General features: G+C 53.8%; 1 protein-coding gene across 1 annotated transcript; it reads right to left on the bottom strand.

The window, feature by feature from the left end:
* Positions 1-6,287: 6,287 nt before the first annotated feature.
* KCNK6 (potassium two pore domain channel subfamily K member 6) lies at positions 6,288-13,718 on the bottom strand (the record flags this gene model as incomplete). The annotated part of the gene is made up of 3 exons (XM_082862196.1): positions 6,288-6,511; positions 6,677-7,072; positions 13,397-13,718. 3 exons carry the CDS (start codon positions 13,716-13,718, stop codon positions 6,288-6,290), a joined length of 942 nt encoding a protein of 313 aa, XP_082718322.1.
* Between the last annotated feature and the right edge of the window lie 1,643 nt (positions 13,719-15,361).

The raw sequence follows: 15,361 nt of genomic DNA, 5'->3' as shown, positions 1-15,361 counted from the left end.
CACTGGGTCTCGGTTTCTGTTTCTCGATTTAGCTGCGCCCCACCTATTTTCCCCAGTTCCTCTGGTCGCGAACCTGCACGTGGCTCCGCCCCCACTTCTTGCCCCGCCCCCCACTTCTCTTCGCACCGCCCCATTGTCCGTGCTCGGGCCCTGCCCAGGTACCGGGTCCTGCCTCTAGACCCGCCCCTCTCCGGATCCTGTTTCCGGACCTTCCCCGCCCCTTCCCCACGCCCCGCGCTTCCCCTGTCCCCGCTCCTGTTTCTCGCCTGGAGCTTGCTCGGCTTCTGCTCCTCGTCCCGCCCCTTATAGACCCACCCTTCCCCCTCATCCTGGGGGAGCTGTTCTTCCCAAGCCAGCTCCTTGCCCCGCCCCCTCCTATGGCCCCGCCCCTTCTCTTTAGAGACGCTTTCTTTGCCTTGGGAACTCTCCTCGCCACTGGTCTTCCCCTCGCTCCGCACCCTCTCCTCGTCCTGCAACTTCTCCTCGTTCCTTGTCGGCGCTACCTTGTCAGTCAGCACTTTCTTGATCCTCACCTTCCCCCTGAACCCCGACACCTTTTCGCCTCCTTCCTTTTCACCACCCCTTTCCATTCCCTGGACAGCCTGGCTCTACGCTCCGCCTCTTCTAGCCCCGACCCTATTCATCGCCCCGCTTCTTCTCTTAGCCTCTCCCGACTCCTCGCCCCGCCCTTTCTCCGCCCCGCCCCTCCTGTGCCCAGTCCCTGGACTGTCCTCCTTTTCCCCAGCCTTTCCCCTCCTCGCCTCCCCCCTCCCCTCCCCTTCTTAACCCCGCCCCCCCCACCCTTCCCTCCCAGGCATGACCCCAGGCACCTCCCTCTTCTCCCCGCCCCGTGGTACCAGTCTCTAAGTTGAACCGGTCAACCGTCACTCTGCCGCTCCAGTCCCGCCCCTCTTGCCCGGTCTCAAAATGGCCGCCTACACTTCCACAACCGACTTCTGCCTTTCTCGAGGCACGCCTGCCTCGCCCGCCTGTCTCCATGGTAACGCGCACCCCAACCAGCGCCTACGGCTTGCGGGGCGGAGGGAGGGCGGTGCTCAACACCCAGTAGCGCGGGGCCTGGCCGGCAGAGGGTGCTGGGGACGAAGTTTGCGATGGGAAGGCCTTCAAGGAGTTCCTATTGGTGGTTCTCGCCTACTTGTCTTTCTACCCAATCAGGCATTGATATCACAATTCTAGTGAAAAACAATTTGGTCTCCATGTGGGAATTAATCTAACTGCGGCTTAACACCCTTCTCTACAGAACAAGGACAAAGGCAGCCATCTCATAGAGCTGTTTCGGGAAGCCAATAAGATAGCACGTGAAGAATGCCTGGCACGAGTAAATACTCAATAAGTTAACAGTTTTCATTGGTATTCTGATGCCTAACAGTTAAGGACTCAGACCGACTTTTTTTTTTTTTTCCGGGGATCCTAGTTCCCCGACCAGGGATTGAACCTGGGCCCTCTGCAATGAAAGTGTGGAGTCCTAACCACTGGACCGCCAGGGAATTCCCCAGACCATGATTTTTTGATGAACTGCAAAGCCGACTTTACTCTAAACCCCAGTGGTTTTCAAACCTTAGCATGCTTTAGACTCACCAAAAGAGCTTGTTAAAACAGGTTGTTGGGCTCCACCCCCAGGGGTTTTGATTCAGTAAGTTTTGAGATGGGGCTGGAGAATTTGTATTTCCAGCAAGATTCCAGGTGATGCTGATACTAATGGTCTGGGGACAACACCCTGGGAACCTTCCATGACTCCCCAGGACCCCAGGGAAACATCCAAACTCAATTGTTTTCCAGAGCCCTGCATAATCTCATCCCTGTAGTCCTTCCTAGCCCAGGCACCTTTTCTCCCTCTGTAGTCCAAAGCCTAGTCACACGGAGCGACTTGAATATCCTTGATCAAGCATGCTCGCTCTCCTCCAGAGTGTGCATTTGCTGTAACACCCTCTGGAATGCAATTCCCTACTTTGTCACCGGCTGACCACTTTGCTCCTTTCAGGTCTTGTCTATGATATGTGAGCAGCCCCCATCCTTCCCCTGACCATGCTAGGGCATGTCTATCTGGGAATGGGTCTTTGTTTCCCACTGCATCACAGGCTCCGTGAGGGTAGGGCCTAGGGCTTTTTCTGTCACTTGTTCCCAACTCTGTGCAACACAGCACATTATAGGTGTTCTACGTAAATGAAGAGCTGACAGGGGTCTGTGCTCCCCACCCCCCAGCCCATCCCCACAGACCATGGAGGGTGACTTCATCTGAGGGAAGAAATCCAGCAGCTGTGTACCTGAGCCCTTCTAGACTCACAGAGGCAGAGAGATTGGGGTGTCCTCATGGCACCCCCCCACACTCAGGAATATAGCCCCACCAAGGGGAGGGCCTCTGTTACCTTGATGCACGGGGTACACCCTACAGCATCACTTATGACAGCAAAAGACTGGCAGCCACCCACATGTCCGTTAATGAAACGTGGAAATAATTTATTGGATGTGGGTCCTAGAGGAGGCACCACAGACGTAAAAAAGGATAGGGGACCTACTTGTGTGCCTCTTGAATGATCTCCGAGTGACACTGGGTTGGTGAAAAAAGCAAGGTGCAGAAAAGAGATTAGAAAAGCATACATGTATATATGAAACATATAATATGAAAAAGGTGCAGAAATGAGAATAACCATTAGCTGACATTTTACTGAGCACCAGACACTGTTCTAAGAGCTTTACAAATTGAGCTTTCTAAGAGCTTTATTAAATTGCTTAATTCTCCAACAAGTCCATGAGGTAGGTGCTGTTATCATACCATTTCACAGATTGGCAAACTCAGGCACAGGAAGGTGAAATCACTTGCCCAAAACCACAGAGCCTAGAAGTGACAGAGTTCAGATTTATACCCAGGGACTTTGCCTCCAGAGTCTGTGATTGTAACCACCTCACTGTACTAGGTACCACTTATGTAGAGTGAAAGAAAAAAATTAATAACACACATATACACACACATGTATATTGCTGGTACATGCCTAGGAGACCTGAGAAATCTGTCAACACAGCCCAAGTACAGGAGGAAGACTTACTTTTCACTGTACAGTCTTTTCTACTTTTTCCATTTTTAAGCATGTGCTTTTTTTTTTTTTTCTTTTAATATCTTGAACTGAGCAGGGCCTGATTTCTTTTTCCGGGGGAATTTGGAAGGAGAAGTGGTGAGGAGCAGAAACCAGATCACACAGGCACCTCCCCCAAGCACCTGCCTTCCACCCAGCTAGTGACTTCAGCAGCAGGGTCAACGACCATGCTGAGGAGCCAGGAAGGCTGGGAGACTGAGAAAGAGCTAGACAGTGGGTGTTTCTGAGCCTCTGTGGGACAAGGTGACCAACCAAAACCTTGTCCAAATCTCAGTTTTGCATTTCCTGTGTGACCTTGGATAAGTTATTTAACCTCTCTGGACCTCCTTTCCTCATCTGCAATATGGAGAATGTACCTGACTCACAGAGTTGCTGAGAGGGTTAAATAAATTCTTGTGTATCAGGGGCTTGGAACAATGCCTGGCACATAGTAAATCCTATATAAGTGTTTTCTATCACTGTTATTAAAACAGTTTTGTGTGACTTCTTAGCATCATTTGACAATGTTGCCTTCTCCCTCCTTAAAATTCTCTCATCTCTTACAATACTCCCCACCCTCCTGGTTTTCCTACTCCTCTCCAGAACTCCTTTTCTGTCTCCTTTGTAAGCTCTTCTCTCGGGTAGGAGGGCATTGGTTGAAGGGTCACTGCTCACCATATGGGGCTGTTATGTTAATTAGAAAAAGAAGTCCCCTTTGGGCATATTCAGCCATGAACTTCAGCCCCTATTTGTTTCCACCCTACCAGCCAGGCATCCCTTATGTAGGTCTCAACCTGCATAATTGTACATCACTGCCTTGGCTGATTAGTTTATTGATGTCTGCCCATTCTCCCAACTTTCTGCCTTTCTAATAGAAGCCCAATTTTGTTCAAGTATTCACCAGCCTGCAAACTAAAACCTCAGCCCCAGCCTCAGACCTGGGTGGCAGGGGGAATCCTGAGGAATCCAAGCTAATCATGGTGATGCCATCACTCTGGCCAATGATTGGGTCAGGATGTGCATGTGAGCCAATTTTGGCCAATGAGATGGAAGAGGAAGGCTGCTGGGAGACACTGGGAAAAGGTTTCCTTGTTTCCAAAAAGGTACCATGGGAAGAGATGCCCCCACCACCACACCCCGCCAACTTCCTCTACTAAAAATTAACATGTCTGATTGTGATGCCTGGATCTGTGGCAGCCACTCTGGGGCCATGAGGAGAGCCCATGTGGGAGCCAAGCCTTCAACTGAGGGTAACAGAGCAGAGAAAGAGGGAACCTGGGACCACAAGACTCTCTTGGAGCTGTGGATTGTATCATGCCTGGAGCTGTCCCCAACTCTGGTGATGTACAATATACAACCATCTCATCGTTTCAGCCAGTGCCAGTCAGGATTTGGTTACTTGCAACCCAACTCTTTCCTTACTGATATAAATATATAAATATCCTAAGGCTGATTTCTCAAGGCTGGTCTTCTCTCTTCATTCCCACCCAGGGCTGTCAAACCCACCTTCATGGCCTTGGTTTCCTTGTCTGTCTCCAGCCTCAACCACCCACTGAGCCCTTGCCCTGAGGGTCCTGTAACCTCCTGATGCCTTCCCCTGTGTGTCCCATTAGCCCTTCACAGCCACCATGTTCCAAACAAGCCTCAGCATCTCCCTTCAAATCTGTTCTTTCTCCCAGGCTCCCACCTCAGGGGCAGCTGACCAACCTTGGACCTTTCTCTGGCCTTATCCCTCCCAAGTCTGTAAGGCTTATGGCCTGTCCACTTGGCCTTCTGAGTATCCCTCGACTCGCCCCCTCCTCCTCTTCCCTTGGCCCTACCCAGCCCCACTGTCTCCTGCTTTGTTCCTGCCCCAGCCTCCCCTGGGCACCCAGCCTCAGTGTCCCCCTGCATATAGCAGCTAAAACCCAAACCTAACCATGGCCCTCTCCTGCTCAAAACCCTTCCATGGCTCTCTAGTGCCCTCAAGAAAGAAGCCAAGTTCCCAAGATGGTCCTTTAAGGATGCTTACGATATGCCCATGTCCACTGATAATATTATCATTATCTACCTCATATGTAAAGTACCCAGAACAGGGCCTGGCCAAAGAAAGCATCGCAGAATAATATGGCAGGCTCTGTGAAATCATCTTTTGTTATTGCCATTTTCCTGATGAGGAAACCAAGAATCACAGAGGCAAAGTGACCACCCAAGGACACAGACAGGACTGAGTTGGGATTTGAGCCCAAGCAGGCTGGCTTCAGAGCCCAGTGCACCTAATGTAATTAGTCCTTGGTAAACGGGAACAGCTGTTACAATGGTGTCTTACGAAGAGCAGTGCCTTAGCTTCCTGCCTGCCAGGCTGCTGAAGAAGATTCTATCACACAAGCCTACCCCAGGAGTCTCCGAATGTGTCTTGCTCCCTGGATACACTTGAGGAAAATGAGTCAGGTACACCTTCTTCCCCGGACTACTCCTCAGATTTCAGGTCTGAGTTCAGTTGCCCCTTCCTCCAGGAAGCCCTCCCTGACCTTCCAGGCTGGATTGGGTACATTCCCTGTGCTCCCTCCACCCTAGCCCTGACCACTCTGCCCACCGCCACCCTCACCCCCCCACTGAAGTCCTGCCTGTTACGGACTGTCACTGTGTGGGGACAGGTCTGTCTACCTTACAGGATGGCAAGCCCCATGAGAGGAGGGCCCAGACCATCTGGAACACTACTATGTCCCTAGCACTGCCCAGCATGGGTTGGCACAGAGGAGGGAGTTTTGAGTGAGTGAATATACTCTTTCTACTGGACAGATGAGGAGATCAAGGCTCTGAGAGGGCCGGCCACTTGGCCAAAGTGGAGTGACTGATCTAGCTCCTGAAATGACGTCTAAGTCCAGAGCCTGGGAGAATCAGCAGGTGGTGAGTGGCAGATGGCGTAAAAGAATGAGAAACAAAGAGATGGTGAGAGGGAAAGACAGAGACGGTAAGAAAGCCAGGGAAGCACAGAGTGTGCAGGGAGGTGAGAGGAGGGGCAGGGGAAACTTAGGCAATGCTGGTTCCTGGATCCTGGTGGTGCTCAGGCAGGTAAGACAAAGGACAGACGGATAGCGGAGGCAGGGCCTCAGGAACACTTGCATGTGCTTGTGGACGTGCTAGTCTGTCAGTCCAGTCCCTTGGGCCCCTCAGCCGCAGGCCAGGTCCGCAGCCTCGCGGCGCCTGCCCCAGCTACCTGGGGATGGAGGCGTAGTCAGGGTGCAAGCCGGCGGCGAATTGCTGGTGTGGCTCTGGCTGGCGGCCCAGAATGTCCACCCGATCGTCCCCATCCTCGTTGAAGCTGGTAGGGCATGGATTGGGCAGCAGGATGAGCTCTGTGAGGCCATGAAGGTCAGACACACGGCGGAAAGTCTGCAGCACGAGCACCATGGTGACCAGGCCCAGGAAGAGGTAGACTGCAGAGACGGCAGAAGGGCGATGGGTGGACTCAGACCTCCAGGTCATGGCTGTGGGGCTACAGGACCCCCAAAGATTGGGCAGTGACTTTCAACTCCCCCCTGGGTTGGGGCCAGGTCCCCCTCAGACCCGGCCCTCGGTCCCCGGCCAGCCACCCCACTCACCTGTGACCAGCACCTTGTAGAGGGCCCGGTAAGGCTGGCCGGGGGCCTCTCCAGGTACATAGTCACCCAGGCCAATGGTGGACAGAGAGATGAAGCAGAAGTAGAAGGCGTCCAGGAAGCTCCAGGCCTCCTCAAGGTGGGCAAAGACGGCGGCTGGCACCAGGAAGCAGATGGTCACCACGACCCCCAGCAGGACCGCCAGGTGCCAGCGGGCCGCCTGCGGGGGGTGGCAGCCCCAGCGCCGGCTCAGCCAGGACAGGGGCGCGTGGGAGAGCAGCAGGGACAGGCGCTGGGCCGAGGCGGTCAGCAGCAGCATGGTGGCCGGCACGCCCAGGAGCGCAAAGGCGATGGAGAAGGCCTTGCCCCCGTCGGTCAGCGGCGTCGTGTACCCGTACCCTGTGGGAGTGAGGGGGAAATCCTTCTGCCCACTCGGCACCCACTCCGGGGTCTGTGGCCACTCTAAACCAAGGACTAATTTCACTCTCGAACCCACCTCTCCTAGAATCTCTCATCTCCAGCGACGGCACCTCCACCCTTCCTGCTGTTCAGGCCAAGAGCCTGGTGTCATCCTCGACTCCCTTGTCACTCACACCCAGTTTCTGTCTGTTGTCTCAACCTTCAGACAGATCCAAAACCCACCGACTCGCCCCACTCCACCCCACAGCTCCATCCTGGTCCTGTCTACCCAGCAGCCTCCTGCCTGGTCTCCCTTCCCCCCTCACGCAGCCAGAGGGACCCTGTGAACACGTGAGTCAGGTCATGTCCCCGCCCTGCTCAGAATCCCCCCATGGCTCCATCTCACTCACGTAAAAGGACAAAGTCCTTATGGTGACCCACGGGGCACTACACAACCCAGGGCAGCACGCTCCCACCTCAGGGCCTTTGCACTGGCTGTTCTTTCCTGGTGGAACACTCATCCCCCAGGTATCCACATGGCTCCCTTACTCCTCTCCTTCAGGTGTGCTCAAATGTCACCTTCTCAGTGACAGCCTCACCACTTTAAATTGTTACACCCTCCTACCCAACTCTTCTTTTTAGTTTGTTTTCATAGCACTGAACGCCTTCTAGCATACCGTATGGTTTATTTATGTGGTTACTGTCTGGCTCCCCACAGGGTACCAGCTCCAGGAGGGCAGGGGCTTCTGTCTGTTTTGTTCACTACTGTAGTCCTGGTATCTGGCATAGAGTGGGCACTTGACCGATAGTCAAAATAATGAATAAAGGGTGCAGGCTTTACCCTGGCTCAAAGCCTCAGTTTCCTCTACTCTAAAGTGGGTGTGACAAGCCCCACTGTTCTCCCGGAGACTGTGGGAACACAGGAAGGCCAGGGTGGGTGTGAGTTCTGCAAACAGAAACACGATAAAGGGGAATTCAGGTGTGGGTGAAACTGGATCACTTTGGCAGTGTGTAATTGAAAATCTCTTTTGATTTCCCAAATAAAGCAAACCAAAGGGTCAGAGATATGACTGGAGTGGTAAGGGGCCTGGTTTATGCTGACAGTAAAATGTCTTGCCCAAAAGACCGCAGATCCAGCCCTGTGACCCGTAAGAAAGTGTGGAAGAATTGCACATTACGAGCAGGCTTTCCCCTGAGCCCTTCTTCCATACAAAAGGATCCCCTGGCTTTTATATACTCAAAGGAATTGAAAGCAGAGGCTTTAAGAGATACCTGTGCACCCATGTTCATAGCAGCATTCTTCACAATAGCCAAAAGGTGGAAACAACCCTAGTGTCCATAGATGGATAAACGGATCAACGAAATGTAAATACAAACAATGGAATATTATTCAGCCTTTTAAAGGAAGGAAATTCTGACACATGCTGCAACATGGATGAAGCTTAAGGATATTATGCTAAGAGAAATAAGTCAGTCACAAAAAGACAAATCTTCTGTGATTCCATTTATATGTGGTACCTAGTGTAGTCAAAATCATAGAGGCAGAAAGTAGAACGGGGACTTCCCTGGTGGCGCAGTGGTTAGGAATCCGCCTGCCAATGCAGGGGACACGGGTTCGAGCCCTGGTCTGGGAAGATCCCACGTGCCACGGAGCAACTAAGCCCGTGTGCCACAACTACTGAACCTGTGCTCCAGAGCCCGCGAGCCACAACTACTGAGCCCGCGTGCCACAGCTACTGAAGCCCGCGCGCCTAGAGCCCATGCTCTGCAACAAGAGAAGCCACAGCAATGAGAAGCCCGCGCACCACTACAAAGAGTAGCCACCGCTCGCCACAACTAGAGAAAACCCACGCGCAGCAACAAAGACCCAACACAGACAAAAAAGAAAAAAGAAAAAGAAGGTAGAACGATGGCTGCCAGTAGCTGAGGAGAGGGGCAAATGGGGAGTTAGTACATAAGGGTATAGATTCAGTTTTGTGTGATAAGAAGAGTTCTGGAGATGGATGGTGGTGATAGTTGCACAACAATATGAATGTACCTAATACCACTGAACTGTACACTTAAAAATGGTTAAGATAGAAAATTTTATGTCATGTGTATTTTGTTGCAAAAAGAAAAACAAAACTAGGGAAAAATAAAGGATCCTCTAGTTCTTGCTGGATAGGTGGCCACCTGGAATAAAGACATTCCCTCCTCCAGTGCAGCTAGGTGTGGCTCTGGAATAATTTATGGCCAATGAGGTATATAGGAAAGAAGCAGGCAACTTCCAGGAAGTGTCCTTAGAGAAAGGGAGATGCGTATCTTCCTTCTTTCCTCCCTCCTCCTGCTGCCTGGAACACTGATATGAAGGCTGGAGGTGAGCAGCCATCTGGGACCATGAGATGAGCTTGGGAATGGAAACCGTGCCCAGGAGTTATGAAGGAACACGAAGGTCTCTGACCATGCAGCACCATCCTGGTCTTGGACTGACTCCCTTGAATGTGAGCAAGAAATAAACTTCCATCTTATTTAAGCAGCTGTTATTTGAGGTTTATCACTTATGGCTCCAAGCTTCATTAATACAAGGCTTTTGATAGAGAAACTCCAGCAGCCTAGCTGAAATGACAGGTTTGCAGATGACACGAAATCCTCACAAACAGAAAAATCGTAGAGTTAGAATAGAATGGGGGTTGTGAGCCTCAACTTGCTACCTCCAAGAGAGCCAAGTCCAAATCGGTGCTTTGTTATTTGGTCCCTGCATCACCTTGGCCAAGTGACTTCTCCTCTCTGAGCCTCAGTTTCCTCAGAGTACTACAAAATGGCCTCATAAACAATGCCTTCCTCAAATGCAGGTTGGGACAGGGTGTAGCACCTAGCACGGGCATAGAAATAGTTAGCATGACTGTAATGCTCGCTCCCTCCCCCCATTCCCAGTTGCAGGTGAGTCGACTCCTCCAGCCCTGGCCTCAATCACAGCAAGGCTGCCTGGACCAGCTCCAGGCCCCAGGTCTTCCTCAGAAGACTAGGCCCTATGACAAGACCAGGGACGCTGTGGGAGAGGTCTCTATGAATGACATACGGTCTTCCATTTCTCCAGATACATTCAGGGCTCCCGGCTTCACCAGCAACAATAATAATAACTGAGGCTCTGTCAGTCTCAGTTATTATTACCAGCACTTCACACGGACACAGACTCCCACCTTGACCAAATTTTAGTCAGCTCCTCTGAGCCCTCTTCCTTTTTTTTCCTTTTTTTGGCTGTGCCGCGCGGCATGTGGGATCTTAGTTCCCTGACCAGGGATCGAACCTGCGTCCCTGCATTGGAAGCGCAGAGTCTAAACCACTGGACCGCCAGGGAAGTCCTGAGCCCTCTTCTTGACTAAGCCCAGTTTTAGCAGGAATCCTCAGTTGGTTTAGGGAGAATCCCCCCACTCTTGATATCTGATCAGATTCCTCACCATCCACCACTGATATCGAAGCCCTTGGCCAGTATTTAGCAAGAATCCCCCTACCTTCCATGCTCCTCTTGGTAATTTTCCATCCACTGACCCCTTCACTCTGCTCTCAGCTCTAAATCTCTCCAGCTGTCTTTGCTATATTCAGAATTGAGTTCAGTCTCTCTCCCCTGTTGCAATAACCTACCATTTTTAACGAATGTCAGAATAATTTTTTTTAATATACATACATCACCCTCCTTCATTCATGCAAGCCTAAGAGGAAGTGTGGTGTGTTGGTTAACAGCATGGGACTCTGAGGCCTGACAGCCTCAGTTCAAAACTGCACGCTATACTTCCTACCTGTGTGGCCTTGGGCAAGTTGTCCAACCTCTCTGGGCCTCAGTTTCTATTGCTGAAAAATAGAACCGCTAATGGTACCTGCCTCACAAGGCTTATTGTACTGAGTGAGTCCAAGTCCATATGTGGTTAAGTCCTCTACCAGGTATTGGTATTACTGTGAAGCAGGGAGTGTTATTATCCCCATTTTACAGATGAGGGAGGACACTGAGAATCAGAGATCACCCAGACGGTGCCTGCCTTGAGTTTGGCTTCTTCACCTGTCTTGCCTGGGACAACTTCTCCGAAGCCAGGATCTGGGAGGAGACAGAGGGAGAGTGAAGCCGGGGAGCAGGTCGTGCAGGCCCAGCCAGCAGCTGGGAAGTCTGTGAGAAGCACCCAGCCCTGCTGCCCCGGGCCTTGGTTTGCTGACCCACACAATGATGACAGGGCACAAAAGGCAAAGGCTGCCTGCTATTGCCGTCAGTGAAGGGAGTTAGGAGTCTGGGCTAGCCAGGCCCCAGCCACCTCCCCTATCCAAATCCTAGCAAAGAGGCAAAGAGGAAGTTTGGGGGCTGGGGAGGGGCTGTGGGAGGACCAGCAGAGCCTGACAACAAAGGGATTTTCCAGGTCTGAGGGGCCCTGAGGTGAGAGATTTCCCGGGTAGGGCTGGGAGGGGGCGTCAGTCCCACCTGAGGCTGTAGGGGTCCAGAGAAGGGGATCTGTGGGGTCCAGTCAGTAATCTGAAATCAGAGGCCAGTGTCCTGGTTTGAAAAGAATCCTGGTTTGGGGCTGGGGTCCTGGGTCCAGAGGAAGAAGGGGGACAGGCACCAGTGTGGGTGTTTTCTGGATTGGAAGGGGAATCCTCAGGCAGAAGGGGCTTCTGAGCCCAAGGATGCCTGAGGGGACGTGATGGGGGTAGACAGTGCTACGGGGAGGATGGGAGGGGTGTGTGTGTCTCAGGTTCTGGCTGAGAGTGTCAAGGGTGGAAAGTGGTAATGGTCTTGAGTGGACAGTGGTGGTGGTGGGTCTGGGGTACAGAGAGCCTGGAGTGTCCTTGATGGAGGGAGAACTTCAGGTCCAGAGCAGACTACAGCAGGGTTGGGGTGGAGAGAAAGGTCCCAGCTGTGCATCTGGAGGAGACTGAAGGGGTCCCAGGTCCCCAGGAGGTTCTCTTTCTTGGGAAATTCAGGTTGGGCAGGGGGTCTCGGGGGAGGGGTAGCAGGTGCAGAGAGCTGGCTCCCTGGACTGGCATCCTGGGGAGGGGGGCGATTCTGCCCTCAGGGACAGCGTGTGTGGAGGGCGCTGGGGTCTCAGGTGGTTCTGGGGTTCTTACGAGGGGTGTCAGGGTCCAGAGAGTGGTGAGAGTCTCAGCTAGGGGTTCTCAGGTTCAAAGAGGTCTGCAAAGAATTTCCTGGTGGTCCAGTGGTTAGGACTCCGCACTTCCACTGCAGGGGGCATGGGTTTGTGTTCAGGGAACACAGATCCATGCGGGGGCCAACATAGATAAACAAAGGGGTCCCTATGGGGAGTCCCTGGCTTGGAAAACAGTAGGGGTTTTTGCTGGTGCCATTTTGGGACTGGAGGGGTGGGAGTCCTGGCTAGGGAGCTTCTGGTTGGAGAGTCAGCGGCCCTTCCTGAAGGTGCTCTAGTTTTCTCACGCACTTCCACAGCTGGGGCTGCTGAACTGGAAGTCCCACGTTCAGAGGGAACAGGGTGTCCCTATTGGGAGGAAAGCCCTGCACTGAGGGCTCCTCAATACAAAGATGTTAAGACGGAGTGGGATACGTGAAGAGGGGCCCTGTGTCCTGAGTCAGGGCTACCTGCAGAGGAGTATGAGGGTGGGGGTGGTCCTTGGTCAGGAGGAGGGCAGGGCCCCTTGCTGGGGAGTGGTCTAGGTCCAGAGGGCTAGAAGTCTGGGATAGGGGCCCCAGGTTCTGGCTGAGGGATGTCTACTGGCAGTAAGGTCTTTAGGGATAGCACCTGGAGAGGGTCTGGAGACTCAGGGTCCTCACTGGGGCACCAGGGTCAGGAGGAGATTGGGGTAAGGCTTCCTAAGGGGCAACCCAGAAGGACGTATCTGGAGAACCAGGAGACAGTGTTGGAGGGGATGGCGGTCTGAGCCAGAGAGAGCTGGCTCAGCGTGGCTGAGGTCCCAGTCCAGATGGGGCGAGGGTCTCAGGCAGAGGGTCCGGGGTTCTCGCAGGAGGTCTCTGAGGGTAGTTCTAGGCCCAGAGGGGACTGGACAGACCCGGGTCTCCAAGGGAGTTAAGGCAGAGGAATGAGGCCCCAGATGCTCGCCGGAAGGTACTCTGAGGGTGGCTCTGGTCCCCGAGGGAACTGGTGGATTTCCTACTGGGAGGAAAGGCATGGATGGAGGCCCCCCAAGGTGGAGAAGCCCATGAGTGTGGGTCCCAGGTCTTCGTTGGGGGGTTTTGAGGGGATCCTGGGCTCAGAGTAGATCGGGAATGATCCGCCGGGATAAGGGTATTTCGTGGCGGCTCCTGGGTCCCTAGGGAGGCGGGGGCTCCGGGGGGTCCCGGGTCGGGGGTTCGGGAGGGCGACCACGTACCCACGGTGGTGACCAGCGTGCTGGCGAAGAAGAGCGCCGAGGCGAAGTCCCAGGCGGGGTCCGAGGCGTTGGCGGACTCCGAGGCGTTGGCGAGTGCTGCGCGCCCCAGCCGTCCTGCCGCCAGCATCCGCTCCACGAAGGCGTCTAGGGCGGGGGCAGCCACACAAGGGCTGCGCTGCAGCAGCTGCTGGCGCAGAGTCTGCAGCTCAGCTCGGAGGCGGTCTTCGTGCGGCCGCTCCAGCCGCGCCACCAGCAGCGCGCCCAGCACCAGGTAAGCGATGTACGCCGCCAGGGCGCCCGCCAGGAGCGCTCCCCGCCGCATGGCGCAGCCGGCCGGCCCGCCAAGCTCCCGGCCGCCCCGCTGACGTGGCCCCTGCCTCCCGACCGCCAGGCGCCCAGCTTCAGTTCCGGGAGTGCTTGACGCGCGGCCACCGGCGCCCCAAAGAGGAAGAAGAAGAAAAAGGGGAGGGGCGGGGTGGAGGAAACTGAGGCACGCCCCACCGCCAGGTGTGAAGACCGAGAGGGAGGAGACCAGCGCTCCCGGACCCAGGAGACCGGCGGGATGCTTGGGTTGGGGGTATTCTTCCTTTCCTCCCCCTTCCTTCCTTTGCTTCCTCCCCGGAGCCGCGGCTCCCTACGCCAGAGGGAATCCTAAGTCTGTTTTCGGCTCGCGGACCGAGGAGTCGCTCCCCGACTCCTCAGGGCCATTGCTCAAGGCTGCGAAGGTTGTGCGCCGCACCGGGACGCGTGGCTGAGGGGACAAGGGGACAAACTGAAATCCAGCCCTCGCTCCACGCGCCAGGTCGTGCGTTCTGGAGTGGGGCTGCGTCCACCTGGAGGGAACCCCTGTCTAACTCACAAAGGGGACACCACAGGGTCAGGTGTCACCTGTGCCCTCACAGAGTGGGGATCCTTAGCTATTCACCAAATCTTTGCTCAGCCCTCAATTTGTGCCTGGCGCTTTGCTGGGTGATGCTGGCGACACGCAGTGACCAAGACAGTCCCTGGGCCCTGCCCTCGCGGGGGGGCTCCCCGCACTTCAACCGACTGACAGCCCAGAGGGTCAGGGCTGTGATAAGGGAAGCACAGGCAGAGTGACAGGGGCTTGGATGGTGAAGCCTAGAGGACTGTGCAGCCAGGAGTCATAACTGAGAGACTAGAACAGTCTTCAAGGTCCCCAGAAAAGACAGTGTCTCAGAAGAGGAAAGGGAAAGCCACAGTGACACGGTCACTTGCTGACATCCTTCCGGAGGGCTATCACTCCCCAGAAGTCATTTCTACCATTATCTTTGCCTGAGATAACTGGAGGAGACTGAGGGACAGAAAAGGGGAGGCTGAGGGGGAGACAGGTTAGATAAAGGGGGAGATGGAGGGCAGAGACAGGAGAGACTAAGGTAGCTTAATGTTCAGGGCCCCTCACTTGCAGGTGTGCCCGTGTGTGCTCACTTGCTGGGGGTTATAATGTTTTTTGGCAAACCAGGGAAACCAGGTTGCAACACAGGAACATTTTTATGACTTTTTGGGAAAATGTCTAAAGATGTTGTTAAAGAGAAAACCACAGACCCCAAATGGCGTCACTCGTGCTAAAGCCCATGATACCAAACCTAGATTTTAACATCTGACCTAACTGCAATTTTGTCCTTCCCCAGGAAGGTAATCTTAATCGGCCAGTCTGGAATTTCCTGGTCAGCACCAGCGAGGTAATCTGTCATGTGGGACCTCACCATTTCTACACTCCCCACGCCCCCACCCCTACCCCCGCAAAGGAAGAAGAGGTATTCTATAAGATAGATTCTCACCCTCCCACCAAAAGAAGGTGACCTGGCCTGAAATAATTCTTTCTTTTCTCTTGCTAATAACTTCCTTGCCTCCTTCTATAAAAAAACCTCCATTTTGTACAACTCCTTCAAGCTCCGTTCTATTTACTAGATGGGATGTCGCCCGATTCATAATTTTTTTTTTTTT

Source organism: Leucopleurus acutus, assembly GCF_964270905.1.
Source record: "Leucopleurus acutus genome assembly, chromosome: 20".
In the NCBI taxonomy this organism is placed as follows: domain Eukaryota; kingdom Metazoa; phylum Chordata; class Mammalia; order Artiodactyla; family Delphinidae; genus Leucopleurus; species Leucopleurus acutus.
Note: the sequence above shows the minus strand (reverse complement) of the source record. Positions and strands in the feature narration are given on the sequence as shown.